This window comes from Dendrobates tinctorius, unplaced genomic scaffold (assembly GCF_039654945.1).
Source record: "Dendrobates tinctorius isolate UK_male_01 unplaced genomic scaffold, ASM3965494v1 ptg000011l, whole genome shotgun sequence".
Taxonomy (NCBI): domain Eukaryota; kingdom Metazoa; phylum Chordata; class Amphibia; order Anura; family Dendrobatidae; genus Dendrobates; species Dendrobates tinctorius.
The window spans coordinates 63,034,609-63,060,154 of NW_027361679.1; the positions used below are offsets into that span (position 1 = coordinate 63,034,609).

The window sequence follows — 25,546 nt, forward strand, 5'->3', positions numbered from 1 at the left end:
CTGCTTGTGAGAGCTTACAATCTACAATGAGGTGGGGGAGATACAAAGTACAGGTGTGTATTTACAATGGTGTATTTACAATGATGGTTCAGGCATCTTGAGGGAGTGAGGGATGGATGGAGATAGTGAATGGGCTACACATGCACACTTACACATATAATGACTTTGATTAGTGAATGTGATAGGCCGCTCCGAACAAATGTGTTTTGAGGGAGCACCTGAAACTATGCAAATTGTGGATAGTCCTAATTTCTTGGGGTAGAGCATTGCAGAGGATTGGCGCAGCGTGGGAGAAGTCTTGGAATCGGGAGTGCCAGAACTGATAGGCTTCGGGATGAGCTGACTTGTTGACTCAGATATGCCTGGATGTCCATTTTGACTGTCATGGCACTCACATGATGCAGTTTGTTAATTTTCTTGGCCAAGAGACCTCTTTCTAATTGGATGATGCTGTTTTCTATTTTCTTGAGAAATTGTCTTCATGGCTGCTCCTCAAAATGATCCAATGACCTTTCACTTGGGAATCAACCTAGTAATGCACTGAGCTATTAGGGAATGTGGGAACAGGTTGTATTTTGTACTATTCAGGAAGAAAAATATTTTTCCACCACTAGGAGCAAAACAGTAACAACGCAGTGACATGACAAAAATCTGTATAACTAATCATATGCTAAACAGTTGCAAGTCAAATTTATGTATACGATAGCCAAGATGATTGTCTATAAATGATAGGAGTCTCAAGATCAAAACAGTAGTGGATGGTGAGATATAGAGCCTTAAAATCAATAGTTCAAAACATTGTTACCCTTTTGCTCTTCATTAGAGATGAGCGTAACTGTTTGGAAAACGTTCGTCAATCTCAAATTCTGTACAAACACAGCACATTCAGATTCATGCTACGTTTAACAAGCATTTTTACCCAAAGTCAGCAAAATTCCGTCACAGTTCGGTAAATCATTGCATTTCCACTAATACGTTTGTTATTACATTGGCTAGGATAGTGGTGCTATATGATGAGCAGAGGGAGCGGAAGGGCGTGTTTGATGAGGGGAGAGGGTGTGGAGAGGTTAGAGGAGTGGCACAGTGTTTTTTTCCGTTTAACTTTATGTGTGTTGATTCTGACAGCGGATCAGGGCGCAGAAACTATCCACAACGTCATGACACAAGGTCTTCTGTGATTGGCTGCCTAAGTCACATGTTCCTGTCCATATAAAAAGCGGACCTCTTGCTTTGCTAGTGCCATTTTCTCAATGTCACAGTTCAGAGAAGGCGCTCCTGATATTGCTGCAAAGGAACTTGTCAGTTAGCCAAATTGGAACCTGTCCTGTGTGAAATCATTGTCCAGCATCTAAGTGGATTGTGCAAAAACTGTGTAGCAGTCTCAGAAGGCCCCATTTGCTAATCCAAATAGTTTATGATAAAACTGTTTTTCAGTGAGAAATCAGAAGGTCATATTTCCACTTAAAAATCATTACGCCTAATATTTGGATGCAGCCAGGAGGCCCAATTAGCTAATCCAAATCTTTCCTGATAAAACTGTGTTTCAGAGACAGATCAGAAGGCCATATTTCCACTTAAAAATCATTAGGCCTAATTTTGGGGTGCAGCGAGGAGGCCCAAATAGCTAATCCAAATCGTTTGTGATAAAACACTGTTTCAGTGAGAAATCAGTAAGTCAGATTTCCACTTTAAAATCATTAGGCCTAATATTGGGATGCAGCCAGGAGGCGCAATTAGCTACTCCAAATACTTTGTGATAAATTGGGTTTCAGAGACAAATCTGATGGATAGATTTCCACTTAAAAATCGTTAGGCCTAATATTGGGGTGCAGTGAAGAGGCCCAATTAGCTAATCTAATCAATTATGATAAAACTGTGTTTCAGAGATGAATTAGAAGGCCATATTTTCACGTAAAAATCATTAGGCCTAATATTGGGGTACAGCGAGGAGGCCCAATTAGCTAATCTAATCGTTTATGATAAAACTGTGTTTCAGTGAAAAATTAGAAAGGCAGATTTCCAAGTAAAAATCATTAGTTCTAATATTGGGGAGACCTCATCCTTCGTCACCTGACAAAGGACGGGGTCTGAAACGCTTGTAGGGGTGCGTGCCACACTTACACAGCTGAAAGAATTTGAAGTATCTTCTCAATAGAGAGCACTTTGCCAGATATGTTACTCCAATCACACTAGCACTTTTTCTGAACTTGACAGATGTGCAGAACCACACCCTGTCCACACCCAGCTCCTCTCTTATCCCATTTTGTAGGAAAATTTCAAAATTGCTTAAAAACACCAAAAAGCCCCAAAAAATGTTTGTTGCGAAAAAAATTAGTGACCATTAAATGTGATTTACCAGTTTTCTGGCGTAAACACTTTGATGTATCAGTTCCAGTGCCTTTCCCCTAATGCTTTAGCATTTTTCAGTACTATTGCTATTATACGCCAAGGATAAGATTTTCATAATCTCAATGTCTTTTACACATTTTTTTGAATTGGTAATCTTTTTAAATCTTTGTCCCTTTGTGTTCTTTTCAAGTGAGAAAAAACTGATAACGGAGGCCTTAAACAAGAATCAATTTCTGAAACACTTAGATGCTCATCAAATCTGGGACATAGTAGAATGCATGTATGAGAGAAGATATGCTCAAGCAGAATATATTATCAAGCAAGGAGAACCCGGCTGCCATATCTTTGTATTGGCCGGTAGGTGTTTATCTCTGACTTGAAAATTTACTGGATGGAACCTGTCTTTATTATTGCTTCTACCCTTAATGTTCAGCTGTGACTACTTATAGTCATGGAGAAAAATAGAGCAGGTGATGTGGTCAAGAACTTACCGGCTGCACTCAATGTGTCCTTAAGAAAACATAGAGGCTAAAATGGAAGCTGGAAGCCAACAATGAAATACTGTCTTTACACATAAAAACTTGTTATACTCACACTATTTCTGGAGCCTTAAGAGACCACACTTGGTATCCCAATACTCTTAAGAGCTTGCATTTCACTGGTGTGCCTGCATTATATATGCAAATCCTAACCTCAGCAAACATCTAGCATTGCTGACATTTATCAACATTTCCAAATGTATCTTGTACCCTTTACAGACTTCACATAATATTGTTACTAGATTATTACTGGAATAAACAGATAGTTCATTTATTGACTAGAACTTGTTTCTCCAGAATAGAAGCGCTAACAAAGGCAGCAATGTCAGAAGTGACGTCAGGACGATTAAAATCTGTATTCTTTTGATAATGACGTCAGAATGTTTATTATGGCTCATGTGTGGGAAGAAACATTTCGGTATGCCATAGTCTGGCACAAAGACAGTAAAAATCTTGTTATTTTGGACTATATTTATAATTTTATGACATTTTTGTAAGACCATAGTCACCCATCAATATTTTTATTTGTATGGAAAAAAACTACTGATGTTTATTATTGTTTTGTACTTGTGTCAATTTTTACAATCCGTGTGTGATTCATTTTTCTAATACGTAAAAACAATCTGAGGAAGGTTAACAGACAGTAAAAGGATGCGATTTGTTTTTGTATTTTGTGTGTATTATTGGTTTGTAAAAATATAGACATTTGAAAAGGCCCATAGACTGTCACGTGTCCATATGCAATCTTTTAAAAATCAGATAATACATGTACATGAGAATCAGACATGTGAAGCTGGTCTAAGGGTATCTGCAGACAATGTCGTCATTCTAACATCTGAGTCCCCAAGGTTTTCCTTGGTGAAGCGCCTTCAGAAAAATGTAGCAGTCTTTTTCCTGAAGTGTCATCTGTGTGGGTTCTGCCATCAATTTTGCGGCATTTCTTCTCTGTACTTTCAACTATAAAGAGTGGGCGGCTTCCAAATGAATCTACTTGAAGAATGAACATTATTCTTGTAACTTCTTCATGCTTTAAAAAACCCTTAAGTGGTTTCCAATGTTTTTTTCAGGCTTTTTAATGGGGTTTCCAGGTGTAATCCACCTGAAAAACATGTTGTGCCCATACCCTAAGAGTATGTGCACACAACGTCTTTCAAAGAATTATTCCAACAGGAACCCACCTGAAAAAGTTTTCAATGAACATTAAAAAGATTGAATGTATGCACAGCAGTGTTAAATTGACTTTCTGTGCATATCTTTTGTCTTTTTCAGCTTGTTTTAACCATTTTAGGCTTTGAAATTTGTGAGGCGGATAAAATAAGTGACTGGTCCATTTTGATGATGGCGGTTTCCTGAAATGTCTTACTATAGCTAAAAGTCGGCTGTCACACCAGCGTCTATCAGGTGCATGTGCACATTCTCTAATAGTCAATTTATTACATACTGTTTCCATATTTGGAGCTTGCTGCAGCTAAAATCCTAATTATGAAGGTTGCTGATCGTTATTTTTGCAGTTTTTCATTCATGTACGTTATCAGTACAGAGCTTAGTTTAATGGTTCTGGAATGTGTAATGGTCCACCAAGTGGTGTGTAGTATTACAGAGATTTGGTGTCCACAAAAAACAGCTCTCCCAAAATAAAGTACAATTAAACTTTTCCAAAACCACTAACAATCAGATGTTGACTGATTCCTAAAGTAGAATTATGATTACTGATCAGGATGCAAACAAAATAACTAAAAAGAATTTTCAATCTCACCCAACACTCATGAACATAAGTTGCAGGTAACTCAACAAATTATGCAAAGTATTTTTCTACATAATTACCTACACTGACAGACAGTTTAGTGTACTTACAGTTTAATGGAGATTTGTCAAGCAGAATTCAGCTCAATGAGTAATTTCACGCATAGTTTTTTTGCACAAATACTGTGCTTTTGGATGCCATCACACTTCCTAATATTTCCGTACTGGAAAAAGCAGTACCGGTGCTATCCGTGTAAGGCCTCCTTCACACATCCTGGTGACTCTTGTGCAGGAAAAACTAGCGTGGTACGTGTCGTGTGCCATCTGTATGTACATTTGTGGCATTCATTTGTCCGTGTACTGTCCGTGTATCCGTATTTCACATCCATGTGCTTTCCTTGTGCCATTAGTTTATCCATGTGGTCTGTAATGGCATATGGGAAAGGCAGTACAGTTCGTGCGGTTCCTTGACACCAGCCATCTGCTGAAGTCAACTCTCATCATTATCTCCTGCTCGTGCTGAGATCAGCGCGACCACAAGACAATGATGGGAGTTGTATTCAGCAGCAGCTGTGTCCCTCCTGTGTAAAATAAAGAATTAAATAAAAAATCAGCATGAGCTCCTGCGCAATTTTCATAACAAGCAGAGGGAAAGCCCATGGTGGGGGCTGATGTTAATAATCTGGAGCAAGAAACAATATCCCATAAAATTCCCAGACTATTAATAACAGCTCACAGCTGTTTGCTTAGCCTTATCTGGTCAATTCATGGGGGACCCCAGAAAAAATGAAGTAGGATCTCCCTAAAACTTCAAACCAGCAAAGGCTAAAGAGATAGCTGTGGGCTGATATTAATAGCCTGAGGCGGGGCCATGGATATTGGCTCCCCAGGCTACCAACATCAGACCTCAGCCGCCCCATAAATGGCTCTTCCATAAGATGTACCAAATTTGGCACTTGCTCTTCCCACTTCCCCTGTGGCGGTGGCAAGTGGGGTGATAGGGTTGGGGTTAATGTCACCTTTGTATTGTCAGGTGACCTCAAGCCCAGTGGTTAGTACTGGAGAGGCAACTATAAGACGCTCCCATTACTATCCCCATAGTAAGTATTGAATTAAACACACATAAAGAATAGTCTTTTATTTGAAATAATATAAAACACCCTGTTTTACACATTTATTTAAAAATAAAAAAACTCACCTTACACCTATTCAATTGAAGCCCTTGTACCCAGTAAAAAAACAGAAAATAATAAATAACAATACTCACGTTAAGCCTATTCCAATGAAGCCCAAATCTCCTTAAAAAAAATAAAATAAAAAACAACCATATCCATCACCTGTCTGAAGTTCAGATAAGCCATACTGTCCCATGCCATAATCCATGACTGAAATATGTGGCTTACAACCTGGACGGAGGCATGATTCAACCATCCAGGCTGAAAACCATGGACAATGGTGTTCTGCGAGCGCAGCTACAGTGACAAGCGGTGATGTCATAGAGGTCACCGCCTGTCATTGAAACTGTATTCCCACACTTAACACTTCTAGTGATACAAATCATTAAGCTGCACTTGTGCTCACTGTTTTCCAGTGCTTTTCTGTCCATCAATTTTTCTCCCCTCCCCTTTTGCATCACCTCCATGTGTGCATGTTGCAGCCGCCAAGTATTGATCAATGACATAAATCACTGATCCGCACTCGTGCTTGCTGATATATAGGACTTTTTTTGTCCCTGTCTATTTTGTCCCCCTCTTTGCACCACTCCGTGTGTGTTGTCCTACAGCTGCTGAGCCACTGATCAGACAAACATCATTGATTTGCATCCATGTACACTTTTGGCAAGCACTTTTTTTCCTGTCTTTTTTTTATCCCCTTTTTGCACCACCTCTGTGTTCGTCTCCTACAGCCATGCACATCAGTGATCAGTCTCTGGTTGTTTTTTTTGTGAAAAAAGAATCAAAGGAAATAATTTAGATTAGTTGATAGAACTAGATTAAATAAACCGAAGTAATTTGTGTCTACTAAAATATTTTTACAGAATTTAGTTAGAGTTTGTGTCAGACAGTGAGGAAAAAAGAATCATAACCTTGTGTACATCCTACAGAGGTTGAGCGCTGATCGCTGGCATACGTTAATGATGAGTATCCATTTGTTGATTTATTTTTTTTGATGTGACAAAAGTATAAAAAAGTGATTAGTTGATAGGGCTAAATTAGCAACAGCAAACATTTAGCATAAAAAGGTTCACATGTGTGCGTGCGTCCTAAAGCCCTCAAGCGCTGATCACCAACACGTCACTGATCGGCATCTGGTTATTCTTTTTTTGCGTGAAAAAAGAATTAAAAAAATTATTTAGATTAGTGGATAGGACTAGATTAGGGTTAGTAAAAATAAACTATAGCACTAGGCGTCTACTACAGTATTTTCTACCGAATAAAGTCAGGATTAGTGTCAGATAGTTGCGGGCACTCAGTAATTTGTTTTTAACAACGTCTATTAGAAAGTTTGTTTTTTTATTTCATTTTTATCGTTTTCTTTCTTGATTCTTTTCTTTTTTGGCTCCTCTAATTAAAAAAATTTACACAAAACATTCACACACATTCCCACACCTGAAAAAAAATTTGGTACACACACAAACACCGCATAAGTGATAAAATGTCATGCCACTCGTCCCAATCCAGGTATAGAGTGAAGGAGTCATACGAGTTCCTTGTCTCCAACAATGATAGTGAGGGAGAGGATCCCACCTTCCCTTATTTTAACTCCTTCTCCTCTTCCTCAAGAGATACTGATTAGTGATGAGTGAGCACTAAAATGCTTGGGTGCTCGTTGCTCAGGTCAAGCAAATTGGAGTACTCGGGTGCTCGACCAGAGCAACGAGCCCAATGTAAGTCTATGGGAACACCGAGTATTTTTACCCTGACCCCTCCAGGGGTCCTTTTAAAGGCTTTTAAAACATCTGAAAATGATGGAAACAGTGCTCATATGCCATGGGAACATCATCGGGAATGCCCCTGGAAGCATTTCTGACTCCCAAGTCACAGCTGTGAGCAATGTTGTCAGAGTCTTACGCCATTTTTACAGGAGCACCAAAAAACATGCAAAAACAAAACCAAAATGGATTTTCCTGGGAAATATGTTAAGGAAATGTTCCTCCACCAGTTGGGCTATGTTCACACGTAGAGTTTTTTGATGCGTTATTCAACTTTAGCATTGCATTCACTGGGAAATGTAATTTTAACAGTTTGCAACCTTTTTTGGCCATGTGGTGTGCGACACATCATCAGACACATCTTGTTTCATTTATGAAGGAGGGACTCTGAAAGTCACAAAGTCTATTTTTAGAGAGCCAGCAGTCGGCCCTCACTATTCTTAGAGAGCCATTAGCCGGCTATGGTTTGCTGTTCCCATTATTAAACATTAGGTCTCTTATACTGCTATTACGTATGCAGTGAGTGGCAGGGCTGCCTAAAATTTGGACGCACCCCAGCAACCTCTTGAACAGATGTCATGGATGACCACATGCAACCATAGTTCCCAGTATTCATTTGGTACTCCCATACTGTTTGCTTATGCAATGAATGCAAGGCCTGCCCTTCACCAAAGTTACATGCACCCCAATAAGCCTTTGAAGCCACGTACTGGATGGCCACATGCAACCATAGTTCCCAGTATTCATTTGGTACTCCCATGCTGTTTACTTATCCACTGAACTCAAGGCCTGCCCTGCACCAAAGTTACATGCACCGCAATAAGCTTTTGAAGCCATGTACTGGATGGCCACAGGAAAACCCACTTCACATTATTCATGTGGTTCTCCAATACTGTTTGCTTATGCATTGAATGCAAGGCCTGCCCTGCACCAAAGTTGCATGCACCCCAATAAGCCTTTGAAGCCACGTACTGGATGGCCACATGCAACCATAGTTCCCAGTTTTCATTTGGCACTCCCATACTATTTGCTTATACATTGAATGCAAGGTCTGCCTGCGCCAATGTTACATGCACCCCAATAAGCCTTTGAACCCACATACTGGATGGCCACAGGAAAACCCACTTCAAATTAATCCTTAAATACTGCCATACTGTTTGCTTCTGCATTGAATGCAAGGCCTGCCCTGCCCCAAAGTTACACGCACCTCAAAAAGCCATTGAACACACGTACTGGATGGCCACAGGAAAACCCACTTCAAATTATTCATTAAATACTCCCATACTGTTTGCTTTTGCATTGAATGCAAGGCCTGCCCTGCACCAATGTTACTTGCACCCAAATAAGCCTTTGAACCCATGTACTGGATGGCCACATGCAACCATAGTTCCCAGTATTCATTTGGTACTGCCACACTGATTGCTTATGCATTGAATGCAAGGCCTGCCCTGCACCAAAGTTATGAAAAGAGAAAATTGTGTGGAGACACACAACACACATAGTCTGACAAGCACTTGCTCAAGAAAAAAGGAAAATGTTCCAGCTTCTAAATTGATCCATATTTTATTCATAAAAATTACAAAAAGTCATGATAGTAGTTCACATGAATGCCAATAGTAGCAACACGTTTCAAACACTATGCTTGTGTTCTTTTTCAAAAGATTTTGAAAAAGAACACAAGCATAGTGTTCGAAACGCGTTGCTACTATTGGCATTCATGTAAACTACTATCATGACTTTTTTTCCTTTTTTACTGCACCAAAGTTACATGCACCCAAATAAGCGTTTGAACCCACGTACTGGATGACCACATGCAACCACAGTTCTCAATATTCATTTGGTACTCCCATACTGTTTGCTTATACATTGAATGCAAGGCCTGCCCTGCACCAAAGATACACACATCCCAATAAGCCTTTGAACAAACGTACTGGATGGCCACATGAAACCAAGTTCACATTATTCATTTGGTACTCCCATACTGTTTGCTTATGCATTGAATGCAAGGCCTGCCCACACGTACTGGATGGCCACATTAAACCAAAGTTCCCATTATTCTAATTTTTTTAAGTCACCAAAAGTTTGTCCATGAAGTGAATACAAGGTCTGCCCAAAATTTGCACATACAGTACTCCAATCCCCCAAGGAAGAAATGTGGAGGATGGTCACCGAAAAATGTTTTCCCAGTTTAAAGGAGCAGGTCTCCTATAATTGTAATGCCCATATACTTAGTGTATGAGCTGACAAACATTTCCCCCTGGGGGGTACACATCAACCTACTGTGTAAATATATTTTTTATGGCCATCATATACACCCTTGCAAAAAACTATAGTGGCTGTTACCCTCGTGATAATAAAAATTTTGGGGCAAAAAGATCCTTTTTGTGGAAAAGAATATGATTTTTTTATTTTCACGGCTCTATGTTATAAGCTTCTGTGAAGCACTTGGGGTTCAAAATGCTCACCACACATCTAGATAAGCTCCTGGGGGGTCTAGTTTCCAAAATGGGGTCTCGTGTGGGGGGTTTCTACTGTTTAGGCAGATCAGGGGCTCTGCAAACGCAGCATGATGCCCGCAGGCCATTCATCAAATCTGCATTCCAAAACTGCGCTCCTTCGCTTTTGAGCTCTGCAATGCGCCCAAACAGTGGTTCCACCTCACATATGGGGTATCAGCATACTCAGGACAAGCTGCACAACAACTTTTGGGGTCCTATTTCTCCTGTTACCCTTGTGAAAATAAAAATTTGGGGGCAAAAAGATCATTTTTGTGGAAAAAAATATGATTTTTTTATTTTCACGGCTCTACGTTATAAACTTCTGTGAAGCACTTGGGGGTTCAAAGTCTCCAAACGCGACATGACATCCGATCTCAATTCCAGCCAATTTTGCGTTGAAAAAGTCAAACGGCGCTCCTTCCCTTCTGAGCTCTGCCATGCACCCACACATATGGGGTATCAGCGTAGTCAGGACAAATTGCACAACAGGCGTACTCAGGACAAATTGCACAAAAACTTTTGGGGTCCTTTTATACTTGGGAAAATAAAAATTGTTCATGAAAAGATCATTTTTGTGGAAAAAATATGATTTTTTAATTTTACGGCTCTATGTTATAAACTTTTGTGTAGCCTTTGAGGGTTCAGAGCTCTCACCAAACATCTAGATAAGTTCTTTGGGGAGTCTAGTTTCCAAAATGGGGTCACTTGGGGGGGTTTCCACTGTTTAGGCACATCATGGGGCTCTCCAAACGCGACATGGCGTCCGATCTCAATTCCAGCCAAAAAAGTCAAATGGTGCTGCATCCCTTCCGAGCCCTGCCATGCGCCCAAATAGTGGTTTACCTCCACATATGGGATATCAGCGTACTCAGGGAAAATTGCACAATAACTTTTGGGGTCCTGTTACTCTTGGGAAAAATAAAAACTGGGGGTGAAAAGATCATTTTTGTGGAAAAAATATGATTTTTTAATTTTATGGCTCTACTTTATAACCTTCTGTGAATCCCTTAGGGGTATAAAGTGCTCACCACACATTTAGATAACTTCCTTGGGGGGGTCTAGTTTCCAAAATGTGGTCACTTGTAGGAAGCTTCCACTGCTTAGGTACATCAGGGGCTCTCCAAATGCTACATGGCGTCCTCTCTCGATTCCATACAATTTGACATTGAAAATCTCAAATGATGCTCCTTCCCTTCTGAGAACTGCCATGCGCCTAAAGATTGGTCTTCCTCCACACATGGGGTATCGGTGTTCTCAGGAGAAATTGCACAACAAATATTGTGGTTCATTTTCTCCTGAAACCCTTGACAAAATAAAAATTTTTTTGTCCAAATAAAACTTTAGGGGAAAAAAGTGCGTCTTAAAATCCAAAAAATACGGTATATATGTGTGTGTCCCTGACATCTATATATCTATCTATTCTATGGGTATATATCTATTCTATCTATTCTATTCTAACCTGTCATGTTGTGATGTTACTGTCCACAGCAGATGAATTATCGGCTTTTCATCTCTATCTACCTATCTATCTATCTATCTATCCCATCCATTTCAGCTTTTCTCTCATGTCCCCAGACATGTTTGTTGGGTTCAGCAGAAAAATATGTGGCTTTCCCATTGACTTGCATTGGATCCATTATATTAAATATTTGTACCGATTTTCCCGAATCTGAATATTTCACTATTCACTCATCACTAGTGGTGAGTGACACATTCCCTTTAAAGTCTAGGTGTACAATCCTTAATCAATATGTGAAATGTCTGGAAGTGACCTCCATGATTAATAAAAGTGGGTTGCAGAAAACAATATTTGGTAGTTTCAAATGTCATATGAATAAAGAGGTAGTATTTTAGTTATGTAATATTTATGTGTACAGTACAGTTTGGTATAGTTGACCAATAATTGTAGGAAACCATGTCAGGACATCTTAGTATTTATCTCTAAGTTTTCAAACAGAATTTGTTGGGCGGTTTAAAAATATCATTTTTTTTGCAGAGGGTAAAACTGAAGTTTACCAGCAGAATAAGCTTCTAGCTTCCATTCCAGTGTGGACAACATTTGGAGAGTTAGCAATACTTTATAACTGCACAAGAACTGCTTCAGTCAAAGGTAAATGCATTCAGATCAGACTGTACATCTGCAAAGTTTTGCCAGAAAGTGGTACAAAAACATCTTTAAAGTTAAGTTTGGAATTTTTGTCTTTAGGATTGGATCCAATGTGTGGGATAGTTTTTGTAATAATTATTGGCTGTGTATGCCAGGATGAGTTAAAGTCAAGAAGTTAGATAAAGTCGTCACAATCAAAAACGTGAGATAAATCCAAGTCCCCATACTTTGAGTAGTCGCATTGATGTTCTCCATACTCTCGTTTCTTCCCTCAACATCTCTGTAGGCATTTTTAAGAGCAAAAATTTTAAGTTTCTACTGAAAACTGTGAACACTTGACATGATCTTACTTATTGCAGCCATTTCTAAAAAGGTTGCAGAGCCTTTAGGGTCCTTCTCTAATGACATGAAGAGTGGTGTAATACAGTTATGGTCATAAGGTGCCAATAGAGAGGTAGAATTTCCAAGGTGATTGAATTAAAGTTGCATTATCATCAACTGGGAACCGATGGTATCACTTTCACATTGGTGGTGAATAGTGAATGACTGCAAAGTAGCAAATCAGATCTGACAATGATGAATTATAAGGAGCAAGACTATAAAGAAAATGTTGCTTATATTACGATGTTTGGTTAAGTTTGTATATTTTTACCGCTTCAAAATAAGTTTTATGTCACCTTTTTTTTTGTGTATCAGCATTAACTAATGTCAGGACATGGGCACTTGACCGAGAAGTGTTTCAAAATATCATGAGAAAGACAGCTCAGACAAGACATGAGGAATATCTGAACTTTTTGAGAAGGTAAATGTTAATTAGAATTTTGTTGAAAATCTGTATATATTATATTTTCCTCTTAGGCTAGTTTCACACTAGCGTTTTGGAGCGCAGCGACGGCCTGCGCACGGCCGCCGCTAAACCCCGCCCCCTGCCACGCCCCGCCGGTAGCTCCACCCACCTGCGCATGACGCTGCATGCGCCCTGCGTCCCCTATCCTTATCACAGGGGGCGCAGGCCGTGCGCAGTATGCGTTTGGCGGCGCATGCGTCCTTTTGACGGTGCGCCGACCTGCGCCAAACGCAACCTGCTGCAGTTTGGTTGCGTCGGCGCACCGTCAAAAAGGCACATGCGCTGCCAAACGCATACTGCGCATGGCCTGCGCCCCCTGTGATAAAGATAGGGGACGCAGGGCGCATGCAGCGTCATGCGTCGGTGGGCGGAGCTACCGGCGGGGGCGCGGCAGGGGCAGGGCTTAGTGGCGGCCGTGCCCAGGCCGTCGCTGCTCTCCAAAACGCTAGTGTGAAACTAGCCTTAGATAAAAAGTTTTTATATCTGAATAACACAAATTGAGACAAGAGATGGCATGTTCCAACTTGTGGAAAAATGCTTTATTCCTTTTTCTGTGTCTGCAAAATTGCACTCCAAGTGAACAGTTGATACAATCCCGATTGTTGGTCTGCCAGGAGCACACTACCTAACAGCTAAAGTTTTTTTCAAGAAGGTTGCCCATGTGCACCACCCCAGTTAGTAGTCTGTCTTTGATTGACGTTTATCATATGTGACGGTGGAATAGGTTAATAAAGTCAGGTCAGAGATGGGGACTCTAGGTGACAAATACTATATACAGCTCTGGCAAAAATTAAGAGACCACCACATCAAAACCCTGTCATAGGCAGCCCATTCTCCAGACCTGAATGCCATTGAAAACCTCTGGAATGTAATCAAGAGGATGATGGAAAGTTACAAGCCATCAAACAAAGAAGAACTGCTTACATTTTTGTGCCAGAAGCAGTGTGAAAGACTGGTGGCAAGCATGCCAAGACGCATGAAACCTGTGATTACAAAATCATGGTTATTCCACAAAATATTGATTTCAGAACTCTTCCTGAGTTAAAACATTAGTATTAGTTGTTTCTAAATGATTATGACCTCGTTTTCTTTTCATTATTTGTGGTCTGAAAGCACTGGTTCTTTTTTTTTAATTTTGACCATTTCTCCTTTTCAGAAAAAAACAACAAAATTTATTGCTTGGAAATTCGGAGCTACGTTGTCAGAAGTTTGTAGACTATAAAAAACCTTTATATTTTACTCAAAAATATACCTATAAAAGAGAAAAATCAGACAAACTGAACATTTGAAAGTGGTCTCTTAATTTTTGCCACAGCTATATAATGATTCTTACGGGGGCATCTACACTGCAAGATAATAGTGAACGAGTGTGGGTAAAAACGCTCATTTCATCATTATCTTGCTATGTGAGCAGGCTGTCAATCACCCGAGGAAAAAGTGTTTTGCTTGTTCAGATTTTTTATGCAGCATAAAAGATCATTGTTCTCAGTGATGTAACATCCTGTGTAAACAGGTCTCGTGCTGCCAAGAACTATGGCAGACTTTGTTCACTGACCAATGTTGCATAGATTACTCAGACTTTGGCCTGTATAAGCAGGCATTCAAACAACCGCTGATCAGTAAAAGTTTACCAATCGGTGGTTGTATTGTGTAAACAGACGCTTAGTGTTAATACACAAATATAGACATTTCAATGCTTCTAGAAGGTACACCTCCTTAAGGTGCCTGAATGAATGGTGCATTTTTTTTATCTATCAGATTCTTGCACAAATACAACAGAAGAAGCTTCAGAAGTAAACTTGAAGGCATGAGGATGTATAGTTGAAGCTTCATGGGCCTCTCTAGTTACAAAACTGATGTTATAAATTTAAGCTGTAATACAGTCATGTAGATGAACTTTTATAAGACATGGTGGTTTGATTAAGATTTGTCATTATACAATATTGATGCACGGTGACTGTGTCTGTAATGCACTTTGGAATTAAAGAAGTGGTCCAATCAAAATGTTTATATTTTCAATATATTGTAATCATCATATTATATGAGAAGAATTAACTGGGTAGAAGGACAAAACAAGCACTAGTAAGTACACAGTGCCATATAATACAGTTGTGCTCAAAAGTTTACATACCGCGGCAGAATTTTTGCTTTCTTGGCCTTTTTTCAGAGAATATGAACAATAATACCAAAACTTTTTCTCCACTCATGGTTAGCGGTTGGGTGAAGCCATTTATTGTCAAACTACTGGGTTTTCTCTTTTTAAATCATAATGACATCCCAAAACATCCCAATGACCCTGATCAAAAGTTCACATACCCCATTTCTTAATATAGTGTATTGCCCCCTCTAACATCAATGACAGCTTGAAGTCTTTTATGGTAGTTGTGGATGAGGTTCTTTATTTTCTCAGATAGTAAAGCTGCTCACTCTTCTTGGCAAAAAGCCCCCAGTTCCTGTAAATTCCTGGGCTGTCTAGCATAAACTGCGCACTTGAGATCTCCCCAGAGTGGCTCAATGATATCAAGGTCAGGAAACTGATATGGCCACCCCAGAACCTTCACTTTGTTCTGCTGTAGCCAATGACAGGTCGACTTGGCCTTGTGTTTTGGATTGTTGTCATGTTGGAACGCCCAAGTACGTCCCATACACAGCTTCCTGGGCTGATGATTGCAAATTTACCTCCAGTATTTGCTGATAATGTGCTGCATTCATCTTTGCTTCAACTTTGACCAAGTTTCCTGTGCCTTTGTAGCTCACACACCCCCAAAACATCAGTGATCCACCTCTGTGCTTTACAGTAGGAAAGGTGTTCCTTTCATCATAGGCCTTGTTGACCTCTCTCCAAATGTAACATTTCTGGCTAAAAAGTTCAATTTTGGTCTCATCACTCCAAATTACCTTGTTCCAGAAGTTTTGAAGCTTGTCTCTGCTGTTTTGCATATTGCAGGTGAGATACTTTGTGGCATTTGTGCAATAATGGCTTTCTTCTGGAGACTAGACCATGCAGCCCATTTTTCTTTAAGTGCCTCCTTATGTGCATCTTGAAACAGCCACACTGCTAGTTTTCAGAAAGTCCAGCATATCAACTGATGGTATTTGTGTGTTTTTCTTTGCATCCCGAACAATGTTCCTGGCAGTTGTGGATTCAATTTTTGTTGTTCTACCTGGCCATGGTTTTGTTTATACAGAACCCTGATTTTCCATTTGTTAATCACAGTTTGAATGCTGCTGACTGGCATTATCAATTCCTTGGATATTTTTTGCACCCCTTTCCTGTTTTTTAATGGATCCGTTAATAATTCTTTTACTTTTCCCATGACTCACAATCCAGAAACGTCAGTGGCAGTATGAAAGATGCAAGAGTCTGTTTGGATCCCAGAAACTCAGTCAGCTTTTATGCACAGACACTGATTACAAGCAAACAGGTCACAGGTGAGGATGTTACCTTTAGTAGCCACTCAAACCCATTCAACTTCTGTGCATGTTATCAGGCCAAAATCTCCAGGGTATGTAAACTTTTGATCAGGGTCATTTGGATGTTTTGGGTTGTCATTATGATTTAAAAAGAGAAAACACAGTCGCTTGACAATAAATGGCTTCACCCAACCACTAACCATGAGGGAAGAAAAAGTTTTGGTGTTATCATTCATATTCTCTGAAAAAAAAAAGCCAAGAAAGGAAAAATTCAGCAGCGGTATGTAAACTTTTGAGCACAACTGTATGATGATTGAAATATATTAAGAAAGTAAAATAAATAAATGCAGAAAATCAGAATGAATCAATTGCAGTGTGCACAATTTTGGTAATTGACATTATGCTTAAATAGATGTCTCTTTATCCAAAGTGTTTTTTTGCTGAAGAAACTTCCAGAAGACAAGTTGGTGAAGATCGCAGACTGCTTGGAGCTGGTAATTAGATATTAAACTGTCAGTAGTTTATCCTTAAAATGTGGTATATTTGCCAATAGTACAAAAGAAAAATCAAAAATCATAGTGGCATTGTGGTGCTGACTGCATGTAATTAAAGCAGACCTCAGGTTTTCACTTTATAAAGTACAGTCAGCATCTGTAAGCCCTGTGCTACATCATACTAGAATGCTCTGTATAGCTGTATATGCTCCGCAGGGCACAAAAAATAGCATTTTTAACACTTACAGACAGTGTGGTCCAGTCCGATAGGCATCTCTGGTCTTCATCTTGCGCCTCCTCGCTTCTTACGATCTCCGCCCTCCTTCCCTGCTTCATGTAGATGAAGCATCCTAAGTAGTGTTGAGCATTCCGATACTGCAAATATCGGGTATCTGCCGATATTCGCTGTATCGGAATTCCGATACCGAGTACCGATATTTTAACAATATCGGATATCGGAATCGGAAGTTCCCATAATGCAATGAGCCAGTGTTGTGGCTGTGATTGGCTGCTGAAATGATGTCATCATGATGCGCGGTCTGTGCGCATCATGATGCGTGGTCTGTGCGGGCCTGCCGGGGGTCTGTGCGGGCTGCCGGGGTCTGTGCGGGCTGCCGGGGGTCTGTACGGGCCTGCCAGGGGTCTGTGCGGGCTGCAGGGGGTCTGTGCGGGCTGCCGGGGGTTTGTACGGGCCTGCCGGGGGTCTGTGCGGGCTGCCCCGGGTCTGTACGGGCCTGCCGGGGGTCTGTGCGGGCTCCCGGGGGTCTGTGCGGACCTGCCGGGGGTTGTGTGTGTGTGCAGGCATCGTCCGATGGGACTACAAGTCCCATCGGGCTATGCCTGCTACAATGACAGTGATTGACACATTAGCCAATGATGGGACAGTAGTAGTCCCATCATCCGGCTAATGTGTTGAATGTAAAGAAAAAAAAAAAACATGCATACTACATACATACTACATACATACTACATATATACTACATTCATACAACATACATACATACTACATACATACACACTACATATATACTACATTCATACAACATACATACATATATACTACATTCATACAACATTCATACATACATACTACATATATACTACATTCATACAGCATACATACATACATACTATATACTACATTCATACAACATAAATACATACATACTACATATATACTTATATACTACATTCATACAACATACATACATACTATATACTACATTCATACAACATACATACTACATATATAATACATTCATACAACATACATACATACATAAATACTACATATATACTACATTCATACAACATACATACATACATACTACATATATACTACATTCATACAACATACATACATACTACATATATACTACATTCATACAACATACATACATACTACATATATACTACATTCATACAGCATAAATACTACATACATACTACATACAATACATTCATACATTCATACAATACATACATATAGACATACAGTACATATAACAAAGAGTACATACTCACCATCACTTGTCACTTTGATCCCTGAAGCCAGTGTCATCTTTAACAAATATTAACCCCTTCCTGACATGAGACGTACTATCCCGTCCACGGTACCCGGGCCCGTATGACCGGGGACGGGATAGTACGTCTACCGCGATCAGCGGCGCCCACGTGGTGAGCGCCGCTGATCGCGGCCGGGTGTCAGCTGATTATCACAGCTGACACCCGGCACAATGTGTCAGGGGCGGTCACGGACCTCCCCCGACACGTTAACCCCTTGCACACCGCGATCAAACATGATCGCGGTGTACCGGGGGTTAAAGGGAAGCATCGGCAGGGAGGGGGCTCCCTCCGTGCTTCCCTGAGCCCCCCACGGCAGCGCAATGTGCAGCGCTGCTGCGGGGGGGCTCCTTTCCTCCAGGCCCCCGAATCCAAGATGGCGACGGGGGCCTTTGGGGGCCTGGGGAAGCTGGCTTCCTCAGTGCCTGCAAAGCGCAGGCATGAGGAAGCCTTGTGCACTGCCTGTGACAGATTGCTGATCTGTCACAGTGATCTGTGATGTGACAGATCAGCGATCTGTCACAGGACAGTGATGTCCCACCTGGGACTATGTAATAAAGTAAAAAAAAAATTAAAAAAAAGTGTAAAAATAAATTAAAAAAAATCGCCAAATAAATTAGTAAAAAAAAAAAAAAATATTCCCCAATAAATTCATTTTTTGAAAATAATAATAAAAAAAACCAATAAAAGTACACATATTAGGTATCGCCGCGTCCGTAACGACCTGCCCTATAAAACTGTCCCAATAGTTAACCCCTTTAGCGAACCCCTTAAAAAACAAAAATAAAAAACGAAGCAAAAAATAATGATTTATTATCATACCGCCAAACAAAAAGTGCAATAACGCGCGATCAAAAAGACGCATATAAATATCCATGGTACCGCTGAAAACGTCATCTTGTCCCGCAAAAAACAAGCCACCATACAGCATCATCAGTGAAAAAATAAAAAGTTATAACTCGCAGAATAAAGCGATGCAAAAATAATTATTTTTTATATAAAATAGTTTTCATTGCATAAAACCGACAAAAACATAAAAAAACGACCTAAATGAGGTATCGCTGTAACCGTACTGACCCGAAGAATAAAACCGCTTTATCAATTTTACCGCACGCGGAACGGTGTAAACGCACCCCCCCAAAAGAAATTCATGAAACGCTGGTTTTTGTTCATTCTGCGTCACAAAAATCGGAATAAAAAGCGATCAAAAAATTTCACGTGCCCGAAAATGGTACCAATAAAAACGTCAACTCGTCCCGCAAAAAATAAGACCTCACATGACTCGGTGGGTCAAAATACGGAAAAATTATAGCTCTCAATATGTGGTGATGCAAAAACTATTTTTACAATAAAAAGCGTCTTTTAGCGTGCGACAGCCGCCAAACATAAAAACCGCCATAAATAGTAAATCAAACCCCCCGTTATCACCCCCTTAGTTAGGGAAAAATAATAAAATAAAAAAAATGTATTTATTTCCATTTTTCCATTAGGGTTAGGGCTAGGGTTAGGGCTAGGGGTGTGTTGGGGTAGGGTTAGGGTAGGGTTAGGGTAGGGTTAGGGTTAGGGCTAGGGCTAGGGTTAGGGCTAGGGTTAGGGCTAGGGTTAGGGCTAGGGCTAGGGTTAGGGCTAGGGTTAGGGCTAGGGTTAGGGGCGTGTTGGGGTTCGGGTTGGAGTTAGAATTGGGGGTTTCCACTGTTTGGGCACATCAGGGGCTCTCCAAATGCAACATGGCGTCTGATCTCAATTCCAGCCAATTCTGAGTTGAAAAAGTCAAATGGTGCTCCTTCCCTTCCAAGCTCTGCTATGCGCCCAAACAGTGTTTTACCCCCACATGTAGGGTATCAGCCTACTCAGGACAAATTGCAAAACAATTTTTGGGGTCCAATTTCTCCTGTTACCCTTAGGAAAATAAAAAATTAGGGGCAAAAATATCATTTTTGTGGAAAAAAAGTGATTTTTTTATTTTCACGTCCGAGCGTTATAAACTTCTGTGAAGCACTTGGGGGTTCAAAGTGCTCACCACACATCTAGAAAAGTTCCGTGGGGGGTCTAGTGTCCAAAATGGGGTCACTTGTGGGGAGTTTCAATAGTTTAGGTACATCAGGGGCTCTCCAAACGCACATGACACCCGCAGACCATTCCATCAAAGTCTGCATTCCAAAACGTCACTGCTTCCCTTCCGAGCCCCGACGTGTGTCCATACAGTAGTTTTCTCCCACATATGGGAAATCAGCGTACTCAGGACAAATTGGACAACAACTTTTGTGGTCCAATTTCTCCTGGTACCCTTGGGAAAATAAAAAAATGGTGACTAAAAGATCATGTTTGTGGAAAAAATACGAATTTTTTATTTTCACGCCCAGGCGTTGTAAACTTCTGTGAAGCACTGGGGGGGTCAAAGTGCTCACCACACATCTAGATAAGTTCCTTGGGGGGTCTAGTTTACAAAATGGTGTCATTTGTGGGGGGTTTCCACTGTTTAGGTACATTAGGGGCTCTCCAAAGGCAACATGACACCCGCAGACCATTCCATCAAAGTCTGCATTCCAAAACGTCACTACTTCCCTTCCGAGCCCCGACGTGTGCCCATACAGTAGTTTTCTCCCACATATGGGGTATCAGCATACTCAGGACAAATTGGACAACAACTTTTGGGGTCCAATTTCTCCTGGTACCCTTGGGAAAATAAAAAAATGGTGACTAAAAGATCATGTTTGTGGAAAAAATACGAATTTTTTATTTTCACGCCCGGGCATTGTAAACTTCTGTGAAGCACTGGGGGGGTCAAAATGCTCACCACACATCTAGATAAGTTCCTTAGGGGGTCTAGTTTCCAAAATGGTGTCATTTGTGGGGGGTTTCCACTGTTTTGGTACATCAGGGGTTTTCCAAACGCGACATGGTGTCCGATCTCAATTCCAGCCAAAAACGTCAAGTGGCGCTGCTTCCCTTCCGAACTCTGCCATGCGCCCAAATAGTGGTTTACCCCCACATGTGGGGTATCAGCGTACTCAGGACAAATTGCACAATAACTTTTAGGGTCCTGTTACCCTTGGGAAAATAAGAATTGAGGGTGAAAAGATCATTTTTGTGGAAAAAAATATGATTTTTTAATTGTATGGCTTTATGTTATAAACTTCTGTGAAGCCCATGGGGGTTCAAAGTTCTCACCACACATCTAGATAAGTTCCTTAGGGGGTCTATTTTCCAAAATGGTGTCATTTGTGGGGGGTTTCCACTGTTTTGGTACATCAGGGGTTTTCCAAACGCGACATGGTGTCCAATCTCAATTCCAGCCAAAAACGTCAAATGGCGCTGCTTCCCTTCCGAGCTCTGCCATGCGCCCAAATAGTGGTTTACCCCCACATGTGGGGTATCAGCGTACTCAGGACAAATTGCACAATAACTTTTAGGGTCCTGTTACCCTTGGGAAAATAAAAATTGGGGTGAAAAGATCATTTTTGTGGAAAAAATATGATTTTTTAATTGTACCGCTGTACGTTATAAACTTCTGTAAAGCCCTTGTGGGTTCAAAGTTCTCACCACATATCTAGATAAGTTCCTTGGGGGGTCTAGTTTCCAAAATGGGGTCACTTGTAGGGGGTTTCCACTGTTTAGGTACATCAGGGACTCTCCAAACGTGACATGGCGTCCAATCTGAATTCCAGCCAATTTTGTATTGAAAAAGTCAAACTGCGCTCCTTCCATTCTGAGCTCTGCCATGCGCCGAAACAGTCGTTCCCCCCCACATATCAGGTATCTGCGTACTCAGGACAAATTGCACAATAACTTTTGCAGTTCAATTTCTCCTGTTACCCTTGGTAAAATAAAAAAAATTGAACCTGAAGTATTTTTTTATGAAAAAAAGTTAGATGTTCATTTTTTTTTAAATATTCAAAAAATTTCATGTGACGCACCTAAAGGGTTAATAAACTTATTGAATGTGGTTTTGAGCACCTTAAGGGGTGCAGTTTTTAGAATGGTGTCACTTTTGGGTATTTTCTATCATATAGACCCCTCAAAGTGGCTTCAAATGTGATGTGGTCCTAAAAATAAAATGGTGTTGTAAAAATGAGAAATCGCTGGTCAACTTTTAACCCTTATAACTTCCTAACAAAAAAAAATTTTGGTTCCAAAATTGTGCTGATGTAAAGTAATCATGTGGGAAATGTTAGTTATCAAGTTTTTTGTGTGCCGTATCTCTGTGATTTAACGGCATAAAAATTCAAAGTTGGAAAATTGCGAAATTTTCAAAATTTTCGCCAAATTTCCGTTTTTCTCACAAATAAACGCAAGTTATTTGAATGAAATTTTACCACTAACATGAAGTACAATATGTCACGAGAAAACAATGTCAGAATCACCAGGATCCATGGAAGCGTTCGAGAGTTATGACCTCATAAAGGTACAGTGGTCAGAATTGTAAAAATTGGCCCGTCATGAACGTGCAAACCACCCTTGGGGGTGAAGGGGTTAAAATAACAAACAAGCGATATACTCCCTGATCTGCAGAAATCCACGAGTACAGACCCCCGTACAGACCCCCAGCAGGCCCGCACAGACCCACCACAGCCCGTACAGACCCCCGGCAGCCCGCACAGACCCCCGGCAGGCCCGTACAGACCCCTGGCAGGCCCACACAGACCCCCGACAGCCCGCACAGACCCCCGGCAGGCCCGCACAGACCCCCGAGAGGCCCGTACAGACCCCGCCGGCACACACAGACACGCACATTGTCCTCCCTCGCAGAGCTGATTGAGGACAAACATACAGCATTCTTGTGTGCTGTAACAGAGGGCTTACAGGTTCTGGCCATTCTTTATATGGAGAAAACCTGGTGACAGGTTCTCTTTAGGTCTGTCTTGTGGAAGTTTCAGCTGTATAACATTGTATATTACATAGTTATTAGTTATAACATTATATCCTAATTTAATGCTTTGACATGTTTCTTGCTTCTTTCAAAATATATGTCATTAAAAATATAATGTGAATGTTGCAGAGAATAGTGTGGGGTACTATGGAGAACACTTGGAGTACATATAGAAGGAGTCACAACCATTCAAAAATAAATTGCATTTTTTTTTAAACATTTTTAAAATCTCAAATCAGATGACAAGGGGGGTGACAGAAATTATTTTTTATGTGTCTCTAAAATGCAAGAAAGTGAAAAAGACGCAAAACTATTTTACCAAAGCACAAGAGAGCTCATTAAAAGAGTTCTGTGTGTGCATGAAACAAACTGAAAAGAGGGTCCAGTTAGTTTATTTTCTTGGGCAGAAACATAATATGGAAGGTGGCCACTTCAAATACATGCGGAGGAATCACACACTCCATTTCTGAAAGATTTAACAGAAAGAAACTATTACAAGGTGTTGACTTTATGTCAGTCCTATGTTCATCATATAATTTAACTAGAAGAAAAGCAACCTTCTATTGAAATGAAGTCAAAGAGCACTTTGCACTTAAGTGTAAATTACACCGCCAATGTATCAATGAGTATTTCATAGAAATTCCCTGGTGTCATTTATTAATTCCATGCCATGATGATACAGTGTTTGCTCTCCCATTTCCCAGGGTTTTGATGATGAAATCATTCTGAACAGGTCTTCTTGGATCTGTCCCCTCCAGAGGGTTGGCCATGTAACGTAACACTGACACAGATGTTACAAATTAATAATTCAGCGTAATTTCACTGAAGAGCACAGTCATTTTTCTTTAAAAGACGAAAATGTGTTTCTAATAGAGTATTTGGAGAACAGACGTAATACCCACAAGAGAATTCCATTCTGATCCGAGATATTAAATCTGGAGGTATGAGGATTAATGGGAGTGCACTTTGCCTGCTACCTCTTCACCTTTCAGTATTTAAAATAGGATGTTTTAAGATTGTTTGGTTTATGTTACTTATTTGTATTTGTCTTTATTCCATTAATTTATTTACATAGATTTATGCCGTATACACATATTTATTTACATTCATATGATGATACATCATTTAAACTTGTTTTTTAATAAGTAATAACTGTTTAAGTTTGTTCAAGAGGGTGGTGAGTATAATTTGGAGGTGCAGATTTAAGTGTCAACTGTATACTGGTGTTTGAGGTAGCACAATAGCCTTGCTGCTTTATAAGACATCAGTAATATGTATCGAACTCCGAACACAGACTTTTTCCCGGAAGTCCATTTTACTGTTTGGGTTTGATGCCAAATAAAGTTTGCTGAAAGGTTGCAGCAAAGCCAATCAACAAGTTTTTAGGCTTTGGGCACTTCTGGAGCCATCACAGCCATACCAAGTATTGGCAAGGATGTGAGTGGCCAGCGCAACACATGAGCGAGCCTGTATAATTTCAGGATCACGGGTGGTGCTGCCAATGTGCTCTAAATAGCACAGGGAAAGGTGTAAAATAAATAAATAAATAAAAATCTATGGGGTCCCCCTATTTCTAATAACCAGCCAAAGGAAAGCAGACAGCTGTGAGCTAGTCTTATTATGCTGGTACGGAGCCAATATCTATGGAGCTTCCCAGCCTATTAATATCAACCCCCAGCTATCTGCTTTGCCTTTGCTGTTTATGAAAAATGGGGGGACCCCAAAAAATAGTGTTGGGTCCCCCTATTTTTAATAACCATCTAAGGCAAAACAGACAGCCAATAAACGCAAAATTAGTGAATCCATTAGGTGGCGCTTAGGCATGGCTCTTCCTGATTGCCCTGGTGTGGTGGAGAGGCATCTATCAGACACTCCCATTTCTAACCCCATATTTAGAAAAAAAAGACACAGACGCAGGAAAAAAAAGTTTATTTAAAAGACTCCTTCTCAGATTCCATTGTTTACCCATTTATTAATTACAAAGGACAGTATTTCAGATGTCTTTTTTTCAGATGCAACTTTAATTTGTTACCATGTTCGTCATAAAATGAAGTGGTTTTCTCCTGGCAAACATTCCAAAAAAGTCATGCTTGTTAAGTTCTTTTTCTAATTGTACTGTCATGATCTTGAACATTTAACATGCTGAGTTCTTTACAGTCTGAGCTGTAGCTCTTGGAGGTTTTTCCTTGT

The 25,546-nt window shown here is 40.4% G+C and overlaps 1 protein-coding gene across 1 annotated transcript in view; it reads left to right on the forward strand.

The window, feature by feature from the left end:
• Positions 1-25,546, forward strand: part of PRKG2 (protein kinase cGMP-dependent 2) — a 123,802-nt gene that overhangs the window by 21,379 nt on the left and 76,877 nt on the right. The window contains exons 2-5 of the mRNA XM_073542978.1: positions 2,540-2,706; positions 12,058-12,171; positions 12,865-12,970; positions 16,860-16,923. Of these exons, the coding sequence (XP_073399079.1) occupies positions 2,540-2,706; positions 12,058-12,171; positions 12,865-12,970; positions 16,860-16,923 (451 nt within the window). The remainder of the gene's footprint in view (positions 1-2,539; positions 2,707-12,057; positions 12,172-12,864; positions 12,971-16,859; positions 16,924-25,546) is intronic.